Source organism: Folsomia candida, unplaced genomic scaffold (genome assembly GCF_002217175.1).
Source record: "Folsomia candida strain VU population unplaced genomic scaffold, ASM221717v1 Fcan01_Sc012, whole genome shotgun sequence".
NCBI lineage: Eukaryota > Metazoa > Arthropoda > Collembola > Entomobryomorpha > Isotomidae > Folsomia > Folsomia candida.
The window spans coordinates 4,696,031-4,715,153 of NW_019091204.1; the positions used below are offsets into that span (position 1 = coordinate 4,696,031).

General features: G+C 38.2%; 4 protein-coding genes and 1 long non-coding RNA gene across 6 annotated transcripts; 3 read left to right on the forward strand and 2 right to left on the reverse strand.

Annotated features, from left to right (window-relative positions):
* Positions 1-2,795: 2,795 nt before the first annotated feature.
* Positions 2,796-4,147, forward strand: LOC118437129. Its single transcript, XM_035855932.1, has 6 exons — positions 2,796-2,897; positions 2,999-3,086; positions 3,265-3,394; positions 3,602-3,710; positions 3,865-4,025; positions 4,127-4,147. The coding sequence occupies exons 1-6, from the start codon at positions 2,801-2,803 to the stop codon at positions 4,145-4,147; spliced, it is 606 nt and encodes a 201-aa protein (XP_035711825.1). The 5' UTR covers positions 2,796-2,800.
* A 5-nt stretch (positions 4,148-4,152) lies between these two features.
* On the forward strand, positions 4,153-7,234 carry LOC118437131. Its single transcript, XR_004835881.1, has 2 exons — positions 4,153-6,695; positions 6,757-7,234. It is a non-coding gene; the product is annotated as an uncharacterized LOC118437131 (long non-coding RNA).
* Positions 7,235-7,422: 188 nt separating this feature from the next.
* Positions 7,423-12,432, reverse strand: LOC110855336 (zinc finger and SCAN domain-containing protein 2). Of its 2 annotated transcripts, none has more exons than XM_022103764.2 (5): positions 12,296-12,432; positions 11,448-11,840; positions 10,835-11,047; positions 8,846-10,440; positions 7,423-8,280 (listed from the first exon to the last, which is right to left on the reverse strand). In XM_022103764.2, the coding sequence occupies exons 2-5, from the start codon at positions 11,782-11,784 to the stop codon at positions 7,789-7,791; spliced, it is 2,637 nt and encodes an 878-aa protein (XP_021959456.1). In that variant the 5' UTR covers positions 11,785-11,840; positions 12,296-12,432; the 3' UTR covers positions 7,423-7,788. The 2 variants fall into 2 exon arrangements, with proteins under 2 accessions (XP_021959456.1, XP_021959455.1); XM_022103763.2 differs by lacking the exon at positions 12,296-12,432 and adding an exon at positions 12,102-12,243.
* Positions 12,349-15,426, reverse strand: LOC110855337 (zinc finger protein 426). Its single transcript, XM_022103765.2, has 5 exons — positions 15,207-15,426; positions 14,694-15,110; positions 14,239-14,584; positions 13,700-13,844; positions 12,349-13,373 (listed from the first exon to the last, which is right to left on the reverse strand). Exons 1-5 carry the CDS (start codon positions 15,286-15,288, stop codon positions 12,951-12,953), a joined length of 1,413 nt encoding a protein of 470 aa, XP_021959457.1. The 5' UTR covers positions 15,289-15,426; the 3' UTR covers positions 12,349-12,950.
* Positions 15,427-17,172: 1,746 nt separating this feature from the next.
* LOC110855252 (extensin) lies at positions 17,173-18,120 on the forward strand. The gene has a single exon (XM_022103667.1). The coding sequence runs from the start codon at positions 17,173-17,175 to the stop codon at positions 18,118-18,120; it is 948 nt and encodes a 315-aa protein (XP_021959359.1).
* The last annotated feature ends 1,003 nt before the right edge of the window (positions 18,121-19,123 follow it).

Genomic DNA, 19,123 nt, shown 5'->3' on the forward strand with positions numbered 1-19,123 from the left:
TTATGTTTACGAATGAGTTAGATTGTTTAGGTTTTACATGTAGCTCTTCTTTAACGGACTATCATTCTCGTCATCGCCACTTGAGTCAGCGTTAAAAAGTTTTCTGTTGACAGTCTTACGTAGTCGACCCCCAGTTCTGCGCCACTACTAATCCCTCCTCCTTGTGCAAGAAGTGGAAGATTTAGGCGAGCATCTTCGTATTTTCCTAAACAGAATATAACTAAAGTTTTAACGATACACCCACAAACTTTATATTATAACTAATGTAAAAAATACTACATACCGTATCGTTCAACTATTTCAGTCTCAAGGATTTTCCAAGTTTTGGCGTCTGGTTTACTGAGAGTTTAGTAATACTCGCGAATTTTAAAAATTTTTAGTAGCACGTCTGGTAATTTTTTTCGTCGAATTTCTGTAAATGTCCTCTGTCCGACCGCTAGCTGCTGACTGGAAGTAAAACTAGAAGCAAAAACATCCATGCTGCCAAATATTTAAATGTGGCGCACTAGTTTCATCGGACTTCGTCCCTCGGCCGTCTTTAACACGTCTAAATTCAAACAACCATACAACCCCATCTCGAGGTGGTATGGTTGTGACCACCTCCGTACGTCCTAAGATCGAGCCCCTGGTACCGGGCGAAGCTCGTGTCATACGTACAAACTAAGCACGTCTTTTACCGGTGCCCTTGGTCCTGGACGAATCCAGCACAAATATTACCAGTTAAAAACGTGATGAGAACCAACTGGTCAATGGGGAAGTTAACGTTACTCTGGATTTATAATACGTAGTTTACTTAATTCAGACTGCATTTACATACATTTCAAATGGTTAACATTATTTTAAGGAGTGTACAGAAAATTAATTAATCTCAATAATTTAGGATTTATGTTAAATATTTTTCAGAATGATTCAATCTACTTTTGTAGCGCCATTTCTATATTTACTGTCTTCACAAATATAAAATTAAGCCTACATAAACTAGGTACACTCTTAGCAAAATTGTTACCAAATTATTACCAGACTGTACAAGTATATGACTCTACCAGAATGGTAAAGAATTATTACGGATTAAAGATGATTTATACCAGCGCAGTAATAACTGATTACCTAACGGTAATAAATTCATACCATGACAGTAAAACCGTTCATTACCTCGTGGAGCACAATCTGTACTATTTGGTAATAAATAATTACCATCACGGTAACAACTTCCTTATTAATCGTTACCACATGGTTGCAAATCAAATTAACACGGTAACGATTCTGTTCATAATCTGGTAACAAAATTTATTTTCAACCTTAGTATTTAAAATGATCTGACGAAATTAATTGTTTTTAGATAAACACGTTACAAATAAAAAATAAAATATTAATTGTTAACATTAGTATGTACATACTTATGTATGTATGAATCAAATATAAATGTATATAAATAGCACAATACACATATAAATGATGTAAAATATGTAGAATGAAATGGATAGACAGTACTGTAAACAAAAAAGTGTAGCTTCTTATTACATAAAACTAAAAAAATTATTAAAGATTTCTTCATATAAACTATTTGGGGACCTGGACCAGCAGCAGGATCTTGTAAAAAAAATTCTTGCTCCGTGCCCATGAATTATTATTGTTAATATGTATATACACTACAACAATAATAATTTATTATTAAAACCATAACCTTTTAAAGAAACTTCTAAAAATACCAAGAGGAAATTACTGATTTTTCATCTCAATAAATTCGACACTCGAATTAACTTAAGTTTTTTATTGCGTGGCAGCAGACTGTTGCTTACTTGGACGCGAAGTAATTAAGCAAAGCGCCGTAATTATTACCAAATTATATAAAACTATAACTCCCCGGTAATAAATTTTTACCATGTAAGTAATACTAAGTATTACCAATATGCTGAGTCATGTCCTTACCGATCAGTAATAAAATAGTAACAAGCTTTATTACCACTGCGGAACAATCATGCTTACCGAGGGCTTGGTAAAGATGATTGTTAAGATTTTATTACCAGTTTGTTAAGAGTGTAGGTATGTACATCTAGGTATAATTCGTATGATTATTTATCGAAGCGTTCAAGATTATGTGAAAACCATAGTTTTTCATCGAAATTATAGCAAAAATGCATATAGTAAATAATTCTTACATTCTGTTTTTTGAACTGATTTAAACTTTGTATGGTTTACAAACTTTTGGAATCCGTATGGTGGAACCTTCACAATAGAAAAATCCATGCAAAAAATCCATGCTTTTACTTCGCAACATTATTCGCAAATGATGCGAATTGCATGTATATTGATGTCTTTATGGCGTGAGTACATATGTCTGCATGCCCATCATTTGACGAAAGTTCAATCTATTCCTGGCCTAAAAAGCGTGTCTCATCAGACTATTTTCAGGAATTATTTACCACAAAAACTACACTTTCTTCCAAGGACGTCATTACTTTTATAGTAATGTGAATGCTGATGACGACAGTGAGTGAGTCACTCACGACATGGTATTAAATAAATCTGAGGGTGAAATGCATGCTTGCAAAGTGCTGGACTTTCTCTCACTGAGGGAACGTCCATGCATGACGTCATCCAAAAATTCGGATTTTTACACCAGCCACCCACCTACTCAGGATAATCTTAACAAATACCATTAACCAATATCTTTTTGATGACGTAATATACGCACGTTCCCTGTTAACTCACATGACGCAAGTTCCTTTCTCCTCGCAAGAGAGAAAGCGTTGTCGGTTTTGCAAACTTTTTTCGGCTCAGTTTGTGTCCGCAAAGCGAAATGAAACCTACTCGGGAGAAACCAGTTGCTTTCTTTTCGGCTGCATGGATAGCATATTACTCTCTCGGTCTATGCAGTCTTCACCTCGTTAGAGAAGGTAAAGAAGGTTTTTTTTATAAAATCGTGTTACTAATAAAGATTATTTAGTATAAATTTTAATTTTTCAAAAATATTTTATATAAATTTGTGTATTTTCAGTGGGATCCATTCCACAAGGCTACGGCCAAGAGGAAGAGAGTAAAAGAGAATGCAATTCTAGACTGGACGATACCTGCCAAACATTAGCGTAAGGATTCATACATAAATGACGATTATAATTTTTAAAAGTGTAGTATTCACAATAGTTGACATGAGTATCTAATATTGCCATTTTGAAATGCAAAAGCACTCTGAATTCTAAATTAAGTAAGCAATGATAAATTCAGAATGGTCAAAAGGGGGTAAACATTAATTCTTATATGCAGACAAGCTGAACACTGTGGGACCACGCCATACTGCATAAACTGCGTCTGGAATACGGCCCTTGTACCGAAAGATGACATCGACAAGTGCCGAATGTGTAAGGATGAAATGATTGCCGGCAGCCGGCGTAAGGTGGGCTGAACAATTCGATAATATTTACATACTTAGGGAACACACATAAATTATGTCACGCAAAAATCGCGAATTTCTAGACCCCCCCTTCCCTTAACATGTGTCGCAAAGGCAAGATATTATTGGATCACATATCATCGCCTGACATAATTTATGGACGGCCCCTTACTCACCTTCTGAAAGAAAGGTTTTCCAATTTTATTTTAGGATAAGTTAAAATCCGTACTCGAATATGTTTGCAAATTTCACGAAGATCAGGAAGACGTCGACGCGTGCATGGAGCTCGTGCAGGACCGCGATTCTTCAGGCTTGCTGGGTAAGAAAAACCATGTTTTATGAAGTATCGATCAGGACAACAAAAATTTGAAAAACCGGGTTAAGATTTTTCAAATTTACATAAAACCGATGGTTGGAGAAATGAAAAAACCAGTTTTTGATGACCCAAAAAGCAATTAATTCAATTTTGTCAGGTGAAATCATCAATCGGAACATGACCGCGCACGACGTTTGCGGTCTGCTCGCCCTCTGCTGGGTCCTCTTTGAAGTTTGGGTGACCAATGTGGACACATCCTCTTCCTTTGAAAGTAGTGCGGCCGCCGTCCTGTCCGAAAGCAGGGGACCTGTCGCCATGGCGAAAGGAGGTGGTGGGGGGAGGGGCGGTGGTGGTGGGGGCAGGGGTGGAAGGAGTGGGGGCAGATCGGGGGGTAGAGGGTGGATTGGTGGGTCGGGAAGGGGGGGTTCCGTTTCAGGTAGTGCAACGCCATCTTCTTTAAATATTCACAGAGTCGGGCAAAAAATTGAATTTTTAAGCGTTTTTTGACTCCCAGATAAGTTTCAAAAAAATTCAAAAATTTTAACAACTTAATTCATCGGCCAAACTGCTAATTAGCCGAAAATTTCAATTTCTTCATTTCATTATTAGAATTTATACCTTTTCATCACAAACTTATGTGTCTGGGAATTAAAAAATATGTAAATGTTTAACAGTGCCCAAACTTGCCTGGCCCGGCCCTGGGGATTTTTTAGGCCCGGCCCCATTTATTATTTGGCATTTGTGCGTGAAATTTTGAGTCTAAAAAGGTATCTTTAAAACAATTCTGATCGTAAGCAAGTCAGCAAAAGAATTAACAAGATGTCAATATATTGATTGTGTTAACTTCAACCACTTCTTACTTCAACGTTACAGAATTATGATTGTGCAATCTTTTTTGGAGGCGAAATTATTTATAACCACATCGAAATCAAAGGCATTCAATCGTTCTTGCCAATTGTTGACCTCAGATAATTCTTGATTATTTTCATCTGCAAAATGGCCCCTCATTTGACGGAACAGAAATGGGCAGACTGAGAAACATCCTCAGTGCCATCTCGAAGTTTAGATACGCACACGCGAGACCATTAATATGTATATATGTAGAATTTTCAGGATATCCAAGGGTCCTAGTTTAATTAGGTCTTTTTCAACTTTGTTAAACACCGACATAGTAGTGCCCAGACTTTGAACTTCGTTTAAAAATGTAGGGCCGCAAAACCCGCATGGGTACAATTTGCGTTATTATACCTTACGCGCTATAAAGTTTGAAAATTGAACTATTTAAGAGTTTTTAAAAAATTATTTTGATTTGTTCTTCGAACTATCATTTTCACCGAAGGACCTGGTATGCATCTGCATTGTGTACAAATAGGTGCAATAGCTCCAGATTTTTTAATGTCTTCGGTGATACAAAATCTACCCGGTACGTTTCTTTATTTGGTCAGCAAAAATATCGAAATCGAAGTTGGGCTTATCATTTTGACTGCACAATTTCCTGCTTTAGTAATTTAGTAAAATCAAGCATGTCCTGTTTTCGCCCTGTGACAATGTGACATAGGGTCTTACACAAAATTTTCAGGTTAGCGACGAATGGTCGACAAACGTTTCGTCGAAACCTGATTAGTCGACAAAACAGATATGTGGTCGGCAGAAAATTGGTCGAAACAGTGTATATGTCGAACATGTCATACTGGTCCCCAACTTAAAGTGGTCGACAACATATTAGTCGACCAACGTTACAAGTTTTAAGTAATCCTTGCATGGGAAGATGTATAATTTTATTACTACTTATCCAGAAATTCTGCCAAAAGATAGCATTACATCGATAAGTGAAAATTGCAGTGGCATAAGTTAAAAATATTACCATATTTGATCCAAATTAACATTTTTCTATCACGGTATGTGGACTTAGAATTGATACGCCGGGCTTGTTTCTCCCAGATTTTTTGCAACATGCACAATTCCGCACATCTATCAAATACACAAAGTTTTAGTTCAAAACTCGGGCCGATAAGAAAAAAACCATCGTTTTTAATTTTAAAATAATTACTTAAAACAACTCCATTTCCCATAACAGAACAATGCGTTATGCAGGAAGACTGCAAATCAATTGATGTGGATATGGAATAGTTTTATTTATTTTGAAGTTAAAAATCGATGATCGAGTTTTTAATTGAACTAAAGGTTATTCATTTAATACATATAAATATGTGTGAAAATGTACATGTTGCAAAAAAATCTGGGAGAAACACGCCTGCCGAACCCATTGGTACCGAAATCGTGAAGACAAATATTTTGTCGACGAGCTGAGATTGGGGACCAGCTGGTTGTCGACCAATATGATGTTGACGAGACAGTTTGTCGGCCACCCACTCGTCCGGAGCCCCAGATTTTCAGCTTAAATTCTACCTTTTATTCCAAGGTAGGTACATAACCATTGTTAGCTATTGTTCTTTTATGATCGACAATGTGATGGCATAGGTGCCTTTGTAGATTCGACATTTAAACCCAATGTGGCTGTTCAAAATCTTCGAAGCAATTAAGGACTTGTGATAGGTAGCGAACTTGTTCGTACAATAATTTTAGTGGACACAACTACCCGATACCTTCTGGGGATTACACCTGCCCTAGCTTTTTTAGTGTTTTCGGAGAGGTAAAAAAATTATGATGCATTTTTTACTTGGTCAGCCCAAGTAAGAATGCATAGATTGGGCTTATAATTTTCACGCCATAATTTCTCCATTTTAATAATTTGAAAGAATCAAGGATAAATTATTTTAGGCTCACAAAAGTGAAAAGAGTTTTTTTTAACTATGTTTTAATTTTAGGGTAATTATTGTTTATTTCTGTTCGATATTGGCACGCTACGAAATTGCTCAAAATCTTCGAAACGTTTAAATAATTTTCCGTGAAATTTTGTAGTGGACACCAAGGCCCGGCCCCCTTCGGGGCCCGGCCCTGGGGAAAACCCCCACCTGGCAGCCCCTCGTAAGGGCCCTGTGTTTAAAAATTTAATTTTGCATAAGTTGGCTAATTTACAACTCGTTAGTTTCAGGCGCGAGAACGACAGGATCCGTGAGTCGGGTCGCGTACGCGTCGCAGTACCACCGCGGGCGTGGGTATTATGTTCCAGTCTTTGTGAGAGGGGGAGGAGGAGGAGGTGGTAGTGGGGGCGGTTTGGGGAGGAGGAGGCACACCTGCAATTTGCAAGGGGAGGGGGAAGAGGAGACTGATTTTTTCTGGATGTGGGCAGTACTCGTGGCCATTGGGGTGTTTGGTATATTTTGGCTAATTTATAAAAAATGGACCAACAAGCTTTAATTAACTGACCAATTATAATTAAGAATGCCTAATGTCCAACCAGGGTAATGTAGATTTATTAATTGTGCATGAACAGAGTCGTACATACATAAACTGCTTAATATATCTAATTTGCTAAATTTTGCATATTATTCTGAGATAAAAGACTCAGCCCGACAATAAATTCAAGTTGTGCGTTTAGAAATAATATTTAAAACCTGGACAAATCTACAAAAAATAAATGCAGATTTTTCCTTTTTTAATAAACTATAGAGAAAAAAGCTTAAGAAGAACATATTCATAATTAAACTTTTTGGAAAAATGGATTATGTTTGTCTTCATGTATAAATTAATTCCAATCTGGAATTTCCAATTATGTACGTAATTCATCAATTTCAACAATTCAGGATTTAATGCATGTTATCAAATATTTTTCCCTTTATTTTAAAAAATTTGTACGTATTTACTTATGCTACGTCTTATTTTCTATAATTTCTGACTTAAAAAATACAAAAACAAAATATGTACTTATATAAATTACACTTGCTAATTTAATCTAAATATTAAACTGCTCAACAATATGTAAAAACCCTAATTTGATATCCAGGTAGACCAAAAATGAAACAATAATTAATTAAATAAATAAATTACGCAATTATACAAACAACTAAATTAATTACTCAATTAAATTACAAGCTTTATGTACCAAAAACAGAATCATACATAAATTACACAACTAATGATTCAAATATATTACGTGATTAACTAATCATTACAACCTTCAAGTATAAAACAGTTTGTAATCCTGCCTAACACTTTGATAAGCTTCACCTTGATGATAAGCACTTTCCTCCTCCTCTTCCTCCTCCTCCATATCTTCTTCCTCTTTATCTTTCTTTCGTCCCCCCGTTTTTCCGATATTCTTGACCCCCTCGTGCACCGCGCGCACGTGGAGGCGGACATTGACCCTCCGGTTGAACGCCTTATCACAAATTGGACACCGCCAACTTTGACTGGTGTGCATTTGCATATGCTCTCTTAAATTTCTCTCTTGTCGATAAGCCTTTCCGCACGTGTCACAGGAAAATCGGAGGTCCTCCGGCTGGTCGTGAATGGTCGCGACGTGATTATCGAGCACTGACTTCCGGACGAAGGACGCTCCACAAAGGGCGCAGATGAAGTTTCGTTCCTTGATGTGGACATCGGCATCGTGCAGGCGCAGGTTTCGTGCGGTTCGGAACAGTTTTCCGCATTTCGTGCAGAGGTGGTTTCTCTGAAAAATTAAAATGTGTATACAATTTATTGAATCATTTTTTCATTTAAAAAATGTTGAGACAATTCACGTTTAGGTTTGTAAACTGCGTAACTTTGATGAAATAATTTGACCCCAAAACTTGTAATCGTTCCAAATATGAGAAATTTTAAAAGGTAAATTACCAATTTCGATTGCAAAATTGTGACCAAAATGCAGAAATTTTTACAAAACAAGGGCATACATTTTAACAAAAATTGACGCAATTCACGCAGGCTTTGGTAACTTGTAAAATCTGGAAACCTTCAAAAATTCGGAGGCTAATTTTCCTTAGAAATATTAGTAGCAAAAGTTTGTAGAATTTGGTACGTTTACAGAATTAATGGATTTTGTAATGTTAATATCAAAGAATTGCGTCATTATTTTGCAATCTTTCATAACCTCTCAAATTTAACTATCAATCTGTTGTAAAATTTGCAAAATGTGAAAAATAATCCAAAAAATGACATAGCTACAAAATATTCTAATTTGAACTTAAAATTACAAACCTCCACGTGAATTCAATTTAATCTCAAAAATTTCAAACCTCAGCCGTGTGCGTTTTCAAATGCTCGCTCAAACCACTCGATCTGTACTCCTTCCCACACACGGGACACGGTTTCCTCTTCATGGTCCGAACTCGGATCCGTTTTTCTTTAACCTTTTCCCCCTCCAGCTTTAATCGTCGTCGCCTCTTTGTTGGCAAGGGGACGTCGGGATGTGCAATTCTCACGTGCTCGACGACCCTCTGATTTCGCGAATACGATTTATCACAAGTTTCCACTGGACAAGGGATCCGTTCTTGCGGGACAAGATCCCCTTCCAAATTTTTCGGGGGGTCTTCATCCCCCTCAGTTTTTACTCGTCGTCCAAACGTTTCTGGGATGGGGACATCGGGATGTGCAGTTTTCATGTGTTCTACGACCCGTTGATTTCGCGAGTACGATTTTTCGCAATCTTCTACGGGACAAAGGATCTCTTCTTTTTGTCCATCCGAATTTTTTTGCCGGGCATTTTCGATATTTCGCTTCTTCCTTGGTTTGTAATTTTGCAAGGGGAAGTCGGGATGTAGAATTTTTAAGTGTTCGACGACCCGTTGATTTCGCGAATACGATTTTTCGCAATCTTCCACCGGACAAGGGATCCGATCTTCACCATCTGCCCGAATTTCCTCGGTTTTTCGTGTCCGTCGATGTTCGACCTGCGGAACGTCGACGCCCGGATGAAAGTTTACGATGTGATCTCTGAAATGCCAAAATTGTCGAAAAACCCGGTCACAATTGTCGACCGGACATTCGAAAGGGGTAAAAGTGGAGTCGTGATGTTGTCGAATGTGGCGACGTTTTGCCGAAAGGGCGCCGAACGTTTTGGAACAGACGGGACATTGTAAAGGATTTGAAGATGATGAGGTGGCGTTGCCAATGTCGTCGTCGTTGTCGAATTTTGTGGGATTAGGCGGAGAATCGTCTTCAGAGGAATCGTCAGAGTTTGGAGAGGAGGGCGAATAATCGGGGAGGGATTCGCCATCCGAACTTTTTTGCCGGGCATTTCCGCTATTTCGCTTCTTGCTTGGTTTGTAATTCTGCAAGGGGAAGTCGGGATGTGCAATTTTTAGGTGTTCGATGACTCGTTGGTTTCGAGTGTACGATTTTTCGCAATCTTCCACCGGACAAGAGATCCGTTCTTTTTTCGGGACAATTCCCGACTCTTCACCATTCTCGGTTTTTGGTGTCCATCGACGTTTGAACTGCGGAACGTCGACGCCCGGATGATATTTTAAGATGTGATCCCTGAAATGCCAGGCTTGTCGAAAAACCCGGTCACAATTGTCGACCGGACATTCGAAAGGGGTAAAAGTAGAGTCGTGATGTTGTCGAATATGGCGACGTTTTGCCGAAACGGCGCCGAACGTTTTGAAACAGACGGGACACTGTAGAGGATTTGATGTAGATGATGTGGAGTCGCCCATGTCGACGTCGTTGTCGAACTTTTCGACGGAATGGCGCGGATTAGGCAGATAATCTTGGGAGGAATCTTCCGAGTCTGGAGAGGATGGCGAATAATCGGAAGAATTTGCGTCAGAATGGTCATCGACAGGATCGATGGCGAATTGGTCCATGTCGTCGTCCCCATCGTCGACTTCTAGTTTTTAGATAAACAAATATTAGTGCAATCATACCAACAAAATATGGACTGTTTTTGTCTTTCGTTAGTATCGCAGAAATTTTTCGCTACAAATTTTGGTAATTGGTTTTGGTATTGTAATTTAATTTTCATAATTTTGACGAGTAACTTTTTAAAAAAGTAACTCGAATATAAATGTTCCCGTCCCGTTATGAACCACCACCGTTGGCTCTTTTTAAAAAATATGGACAGCTAAACAACAGTCCATATTTATTTTGTGGAAACTTAATTAAGGTCTTAAGGTTTCTTTCAGTTTATACGGCAATTAACTAACTATGACACACAATGTAATACAATGATAATAAAATGATCCAAATTAAACCCAAAGTTATCGGGAGTAAGATAAGATTACCTAAAATTATATTATTTTCAACATTCGCCTCAGCTTCATGGTCGGATACAGGTTCGTCCTTAATCTCGTGAAATACACGAATTTCTTGCTTACAAATGTCCCCCGGGTTTTTGATCGTGTCGTTAAGCTCGTTATTATTTCCTCCTTTTTGAATCCGCAGAAAATTGAACGCTTCAAACGCTTTGTTAACAAGGGGAATTTCTTGTTGAATTTCTAAAAAATAGTTTATTAAATGTGATTTTATTTAAAATACTGGGCACAAAATGAATTTATGCTTAATTTTAATTTAACGCAGGATTAGATAACTTATCGTAAAAACAATTAAAATCAACACATTTTAAATCGTTTGCCTGCTCTGAGCATTTATTTTAAAATTCTGGACGACAAGGCGTCGAGTTTTTGAAGCCAGTTTCGATAAGTTCCAATTTTTATAAACGCTTCTTAAACTTGTGATTTGCTCCTTAAAAAAGTGCCAAAATCAGGAAACTTGGCCAAATTTTACAAAATTTGGCTGTACAAATTGGTCATCCAGAATTTTAAAATAAATTCCCAGCAGCAGAGAAATTGCTAAAAAGGTGCTCATTTTGACGATGAGTTATCTATAAAAACATACTTTCATTGAGGTCACGGGTCGCGGAAAATTTAGAACTTGTCGTCGCGGCGGCCGCGCGTTTGACCCTCCTGGCCAACCGGGATCGCAGAAGGTCCAAATTTTTGAGGAATTTGAGCAGCGATCGTAACTCCAAGTCGATGTCGCGCGTGAGTTGAAGGCAGTCCGCGCAGGTGAGGGCGGCCGTGGCGAGGTGCGCGGCGACGGGGTCCGCGCCGTCGATGTGGAACACGGTGAGCAGAGAGGTCACGCAGGAGGACGAGTAGGACGAAAGGGCCCCGCTTTTCGGGGAAGGGACGACGCAGGGTTCATGACCTCCGCAAAATGTGCACGTTTCCATGATTAGTGAGGTCAAGTGAGGTCACGTCAGGTCAAGTGTTGATCCCAACGGAGAAGCTGGAATGATAAAGTGTGAAATTTAATATCAATTTTTTTCCAGAAATTATGAATTTTTCGCAATTTTGTACGCACGTAGTCCTTGGTATTACCAAGGACTACGTGCGTACAAAATTTACGGATTTTACAAAGTTACCAAGTTGGTAACTTTGTAAAATCCGTAAACCTACAAATTTTATAAATATTTCGAAGGAAATGAGTTCCTAAATTTTTATTAACTTGCTCAGATATCTTTATTTTGTAAAAGTTAAAAAAAATTACTTGACAAATTGCAGAGATTTTACAGAGTTACCAATCACTACGTGAATTGCCTCAGGCTTCTCTTAAGAGAAGCATAAATGAATTCATTTATGAACACTTTATGAAATTAAAACAATATTTTGAAAACACGCAGAAATATTTTTAACAAATTACACTTTTTCTTCCCCGATGCTTCGTAAATAATAAATAAATACCTGCAACTTTTTGATATGTAAGAAATAACACATTTGTGCAAATTGTTATCTGGTTATACTGAATAGCAAACTGGTAATAATTTATTACCAGGAAATGTTGCAAGTATTTAGGAAAACTTTAAACCCCAAAACATCTGATGTGAGTTGTGAAACTTGCAAATTGGATCGCGCCCTCGACTTTGTTTCTCCAGTTGGCCGTCGTCCAACGCATGCAAACTTTTCATGAATGAAGCTGCTGAATAATAAAAAAACTGCAGTAAAAATGGATAAAAAACTGTTCTCATAAAAAAATGCATGATAACTTCATAAATAGTCGATTTCATGAAAAATTAAACCTATTCATGAAAAAAACTGCATTAAAACTTCATAAAAAACTGTTTCATGAAAACAATACTGCATGCAACTTCATATAGAGCTGGATTAATTTTTCACTTTACGGTTTACATATTTGCTACATTGAGAAATTTAGCAAGGCAAGTTTGAGATAAAATTCATAAAAAATAAATAACGAATAAATATTATTTCAAATTTTGTATAAATTAATAAATGACGAACAATTTTTTCCAATTTTTAAATCAAGTGAATTTTGAATGAATAAATATTTTTTGAACAGGTATAGTTACTACACTTCTTTGCTCCCCCCTCCCCAATTTCCTTAACTATAAGCACTTTCATCCTCCGGCATATATTCTCCCTCCATTTTTAATTCCCCCGTTTCATCGAAATTATTAACCCCTGGGTGGAATTTCCTCATATGCAGCTTGACGGAGGACTTCCGCCCAAAGAATTTCGAACAGATGGGACACTGCAATTCGTGAGCGTCCTTGGCGCTGTGGATTTTCATGTGCACGTTCAAACTGTCCTCGCGTGGGTACGACTTTCCGCACGTGTCACAGGCAAAACGTGGCTGCTCGTGCAGGGACGCCACGTGCTTTTCGAGATGCGACTTCCGGACGAAGGACGCCCCACAAATGGGGCAAGCGATTTTCCGTTCCTTAATGTGGACCAGGAGGTCGTGGTTTTTTAGGTTTCCTGGGGTTCGAAACCGTTTCCCGCATTTTGGGCAGGGATGGTTTTTCTAAGGTAAAAATAAATATATTTTTTAATTAAAAAGCTTTATAGTTTCACAAACTGGATAAATTTTGTAAAATTATTTGATACATTTTCTATAAAAATATCAATCTAAAATTTTACTGATCCAATTTTTAAATTGGGTACGGAATTTACGTAGTGCACTTTAGGGAAATGAAATATGTAATTCAGCTTTGCAAACTCGACAAAAATTTGAATACACTTCTGTTACAACCGTTTGCAAAATAATAATAGGCATAATTTAAAAAATTACAATAATATCGATAGTGAATTTTCATTTAAATTAATTTTTAAAATAAATAAATATCCAACCTGGTCCGTATGCGTGATCAAATGCGTATTTAGTAAAGCGGGGGATCTGAATTCCTTGCCGCACACGGAACACGGAAGTTTCTTGACGGCGTTATCTTTCTTAATCGGGATAGCGCTTCTCTCGTCCAAATTGATCTTTCCTTGCCTATGGGGATATGTCAATTTTCATTTGAACGAAATACATAAACCCGTAAATTTGGTGGGTACAGAAATCCAGTACTAAAATGATACCAAGTGGTATTCTTATGACAGGTATCTAAAAGTAGCGGCGAAAGTTGGGGGAGACATTGTGAGGTAGGAGGAGGACAAGCTTATTAACATGAATATTTCCGAATTTCTGGGGGGAAAATATCTGTCTCCCTGCTTCCGCCGCCACTGACAAGTAATAGCCCGATATTAAAGTTTTACCATATCCGTAATTATTTTGGGCCGTAATTTTAATACCAAGTGGTAGTAACTGTAATACCGGGAAATACCTCCGTGACTGTCAAAGATTTTTAAGAGTCTACGATTTATCATAGCCTCCAAACCAAACCTACCCATTTGCCCCCCGACGCTCGGTCGGTCTCTTCCTCTGGGGAAACGATACTCCGGGATGTTTCCACTCCATGTGACTTTTTAAATGAACAAATTCCTGAAAACTTTCCCCACAAGTGTCCACCTGACATTCGAGTGGGTTGCAATTTTTGTCGTGGACTTGGCGAAAATGGTGGACGTTTTCAAAAACCGAGACGAATTTTTTTAAACAAATGGAACACTGTAAATCGCCAGGATTTGGATAATCTACAAAGTCCGAGGAGAGTGGCAAAAAATTTGTGGATTCATCGTCATTTTCTTCAGTTTGACATAATTGAAGTGGGTCGCTGGCGAACTGGTCGTGGTCACCTTGAATACAAATTTAGAGCGTAACTTTTACGTTAAATTTACACTTTGATTAATTAAGTTTAAATGGAAATTCCATTTAATTAATTCCATTATGGAATTAATTAATTACCAAAAATCTCGCCGTCCTCGCCCATCCACGGGGGTTCATCGTCACCAGATAAGGGCTCCTCTTTAATTTGACCTTGCTCAGGGTCATCGCGTTCTTCCGGATCGAACCTAATGACCACATTTTTCGGGGTCATTGACATTTGTCCTGTTCCTTCAGTTGACTTGGTTCCTTGACCTTTGGCTACCTCTTCTCTCAGGATTTTTAACCGGTTCGAAATTTGGCTCCCATTTCCGCCCAGGGATTGGAATTGGATTGAAATTTTGTACATTTCCTGAAAAATTGTGGCACATTTGGGGCAAAATTCCAAGGGGGAGGAGGAACCGGGGACGGCGTTGCGCGGTGACCCCAACCAGAAGGAAAAGAGGGAGGAAAGTCCGGCAGAAATGGAAATATTTGTCCCGTCGCCGCCATCGCCGACTGAAATAATTGGTAGTTATTTAATCATTAATTAAACCCGTATTAGCATAAATATCAGGTGAAAGATAACAATTAGATAAAGTTGTCAATAAAAACCTTCGTTTTTCACTAGAAAAATTGTTGACACGAGATCTGAACTTTTTTCGCAACAGTTTCCACAAGGTTTAATCTTCGCCATAGTTGTCTAATTAATTACGGTCAAGTGCACCTATTAATTAACTCGATTAATTAATTAAATATGTAATTAAATAACAAATACTCTGCATATTTTTTTGGTAAGAGGAGAATGAACGAGCAGCTGAGAATCGATTTCTTGACGTGAGACCGTGCGTGAATGATGTCTCCAATTTTGTGAGAAAAACAAATTGCGCTTGCCAATTATATTTCCTTGATAAATGCAGTTTTCATTAGTTAAGGACGAATAAAATGGCATGAAGTCCACCTGCCTGTAAATCATGACACGCTTTATGCACGGTCCCCATGAGCTGAAATCGAACAGCAGGGATGACCGGATTGATACGGAAGATCGTCTTTATTAAGGCAATTTCCATGGAGGCCATTGGTTGGTCCGTTAATTCGATGGAAGAAAGCACCAATCGTTATGAAAAAACACTTCCGTTTAATTTGTATTCCTTTAGATTTGCATGATACTTTTTCATACGGTGATTCTGTTTTCATAGTGCTTCAGCTACTTTATGCGAAGACTTTGTCGGTCTGTCTGTCTGCCTGTAAGCAAGATAACACGGGAACGAATGGATATAACCGAAATCGGTTTTCAGCATCATACATATGACCTCAAGGGGAGGATCCTATCAACTTTAGGTTCGGACCACCCCATTTGGCGGCAGGGTGTGTGGCCGGGGCAAATGAGATTTTTACTGAAATTGAATCCGAAGATAAAATTAAATGCTGCCATGCTGTGGCTACTGTGGCACACCCCTCTCGTCGCCGAAGGGTGTGGTCACATATTTTTGGGGGTGAATTACTGGTTTCACACTATCACTACATTTCACTGCTAAGATTTATTTACTGTAATGAATACAATAGTCTCATTGTTTCAATAAATATTAAAGTACTTACATATCTAATTAATGTTTTGTAAATATATCGACAACAATAAAAATATCCTAACAGATAACTCCATTCTATACTTGTCAAATTATTTCCTGTACACCTGATCAGTGTGAAAGTTAAGACTACATTTTGCAGACGACGTTTTTTTAGTTCAAGAATTTCAAATGTTATCCAGTCTTAGGTACGCCTCAATTAAAAGCTATGTCTGCAAAGTTACACAGACCACGTGACCACAAAGTCACGCGGTTCGTATCCATATGGAGATTTGGTGTCACGTGGATCTTGATATTATGCCAAAGTCCACTAGCCACCTCGAAAGGTAACGTAAAATAATTGTTATTTTTTATTTATGATTTTAATGAGACAGTTCACACAGGCCTATAACGTTGTAAAATCCCTAAATATTGTGCAAACTTACAAATATTTCAGAGTATTAGCTCCTAAACTTTTGTCGATTTTCTCACATCAAGGCAAGGTGTCCTTTTATTTTGTAAAAATTCGTAAAATAATTTTGCTAAATCGACGAATTTAACTGTATTTAGGCGCTGTTCGTAAACTTCGTAACGCTGGCTAACCATGGGAAGATAGGGAAAAATCCCTATCTTCCTATGGTTAGCCAGCGTTACGAAGTTTACGAACAGCGCCTTACCAGTGAATGCATACATAAATTGATGGATTTGCGTCACTACATTTAACAGAATTTGTTTTAAGATCTGTAGAAACTTCAAGACAAATACATATTTATAATCTTTGTCATTAGATAAGTATTTATACGTATTGACATGGACAAAGACCTGGTGCAATTTGCATTGCAAAAAATGTAGAAAATTAAATTATTTTTTCATAAAATATTATTAGAAATTGTATATTTGCCTGTGGCTTCAAGTTGTTCTCTTCGGCAAATTAAAGCAGATCACGGGAGCATTTCACAAATTTGTAAAAAGATAATTAACTAACTTGCTTTATTGACCCTGCGCGAATAGGTGGCATGGATTCTAAGGTTCAGATTGATTGGGATGATTACGGAATTCAAGAAAATGTAAAGTTTCGTGAGGCATTTCTACAAAGCCGTAATAGAGATGACCTAGTGGATACAAGTATCGGAGCTATTCGTGATACGAGAGGGCAAATTAAGAAGCCGCCGATTCCAAAGACGACAACTGTAAAACCCCCACCTTTAAAGCCGGCTCCAAAACCCCCAACTGCAAAATCAGCTCCAAAACCGCCGACCGCAAAACCCGCTCCGAAACCAGCTCCGAAACCGCCGACCGCAAAACCCGCTCCGAAACCAGCTCCGAAACCGCCGACCGCAAAACCCGCTCCGAAACCAGCTCCAAAACCGCCGACCGCAAAACCCGCTCCGAAACCGCAGCCTGCGAAACCAGCTCCGAAACCGCAGGCTGCGAAACCCGCTCCAAAACCGCCGCCTGCGAAACCCGCTCCAAAACAGCCGCCCGCAAAACCAGCTCCGAAACCCGCTCCTAAACCGGCTCCAAAACTGCCGCCTCCAAAACCCGTCGAAAAACCATCCCCCACCACAAAACCTATACCAAACAATAAACCTGCCACAACTCCACCAAAATCTTTAAAACCACCCACCTTATCAACACCAACACCAACCACAACTCAAAAACCCGTAAAAACAACACCCTCACTTACCCCAACTTCCCCACAACCTACCCCAAATCCCGACTGGGATGAAACCAATTTAGATGAAACCAATTTAGATGAAACCACGACTTCTTCCCCCTGGGAAGAAAACACGCCACGCTCTCCATGGGATGAAATTACGACGCCCCCATCCTTACAACAAGGCACCACAAATTCCCCCCGATTTTTTAGCACCACCGCAAATTCATCCTTGGACATTGATGATGCAAAATCTGCATGGGAATCAAATGATGCCAACGATACGGATAATCCGTGGCGAAAGTGAATCATTATTCGTGCACAAGTTTAATTCATGCATCCCAGCGTAGATATTTATACTCTCCGATTTTGGGTAAAATTGAACCTTAGCAAGTTAACTAAATGTCACTAATTACTGAGCTTACAAGTATTTCGTAGCCCTAAATTTTATTTGGCTGGTGGTACATTTTTAGTTATTTTTTGTATGTATATCTTTATACTGGAGCATGAATAAGGATAATATGGAGTATGCAATTTATTGGTATTTAAATATACCAAACAAAATACATAAAAAAATTATAATTTCAATTACATAACTTTAGAAAAAACCGGTTTAAGGAAAAAATGTAGAAACATAAATTTGCATAAGTACATATGTATGTATATCCAAAGTGGGAAAGCCTTCTGCATAACAATGCAGATTTCTACACCGGCCTGGGTACACTTAAAGAAATTATATTACCACGCGGTAAACATATATGACTGGTAGATACTACTACATATTACTGCGCAGTAACAACCCAATTTTGGCACGACAATTACACCATGAAGGTATGAACCGATTAAGCCCAGAGATAAATCCGCAATACTACAAAGAATTTACTACCCATCGGTCGAAACCGCATGTCTCTACGACGCATTTGTAGAGGTTTGATGTTACATTTTCAAGCTAGATTTTTACATAGCGTTATAAAAATGTCTATGCAAATGTTGTTTCTTGACTGGAATTCAGATATGTGATGTAAAACTGGTGGTACAAAAGTGCTAGTTACAGCCTAGCTGTCCATAAATTTAGTCTTCATTCGAAAGTCAGTCATCCAGATTGATGACCTTCACATTCGGTTATTTTCGTTCAAATCCATTTCATTTCACTTCATCGGATTTCATTTCTTGCTTCGCCCATGTATTAAGTATAGGGTCAAAAATGAAAGCAGTGAAAAATCCTTTCATTCACAGTCATTCATTTGAAGTGGCTAAATCGTTCACTCATTTTCATTCAAATGATAAGAACTTCAATGAAAATAATTTGC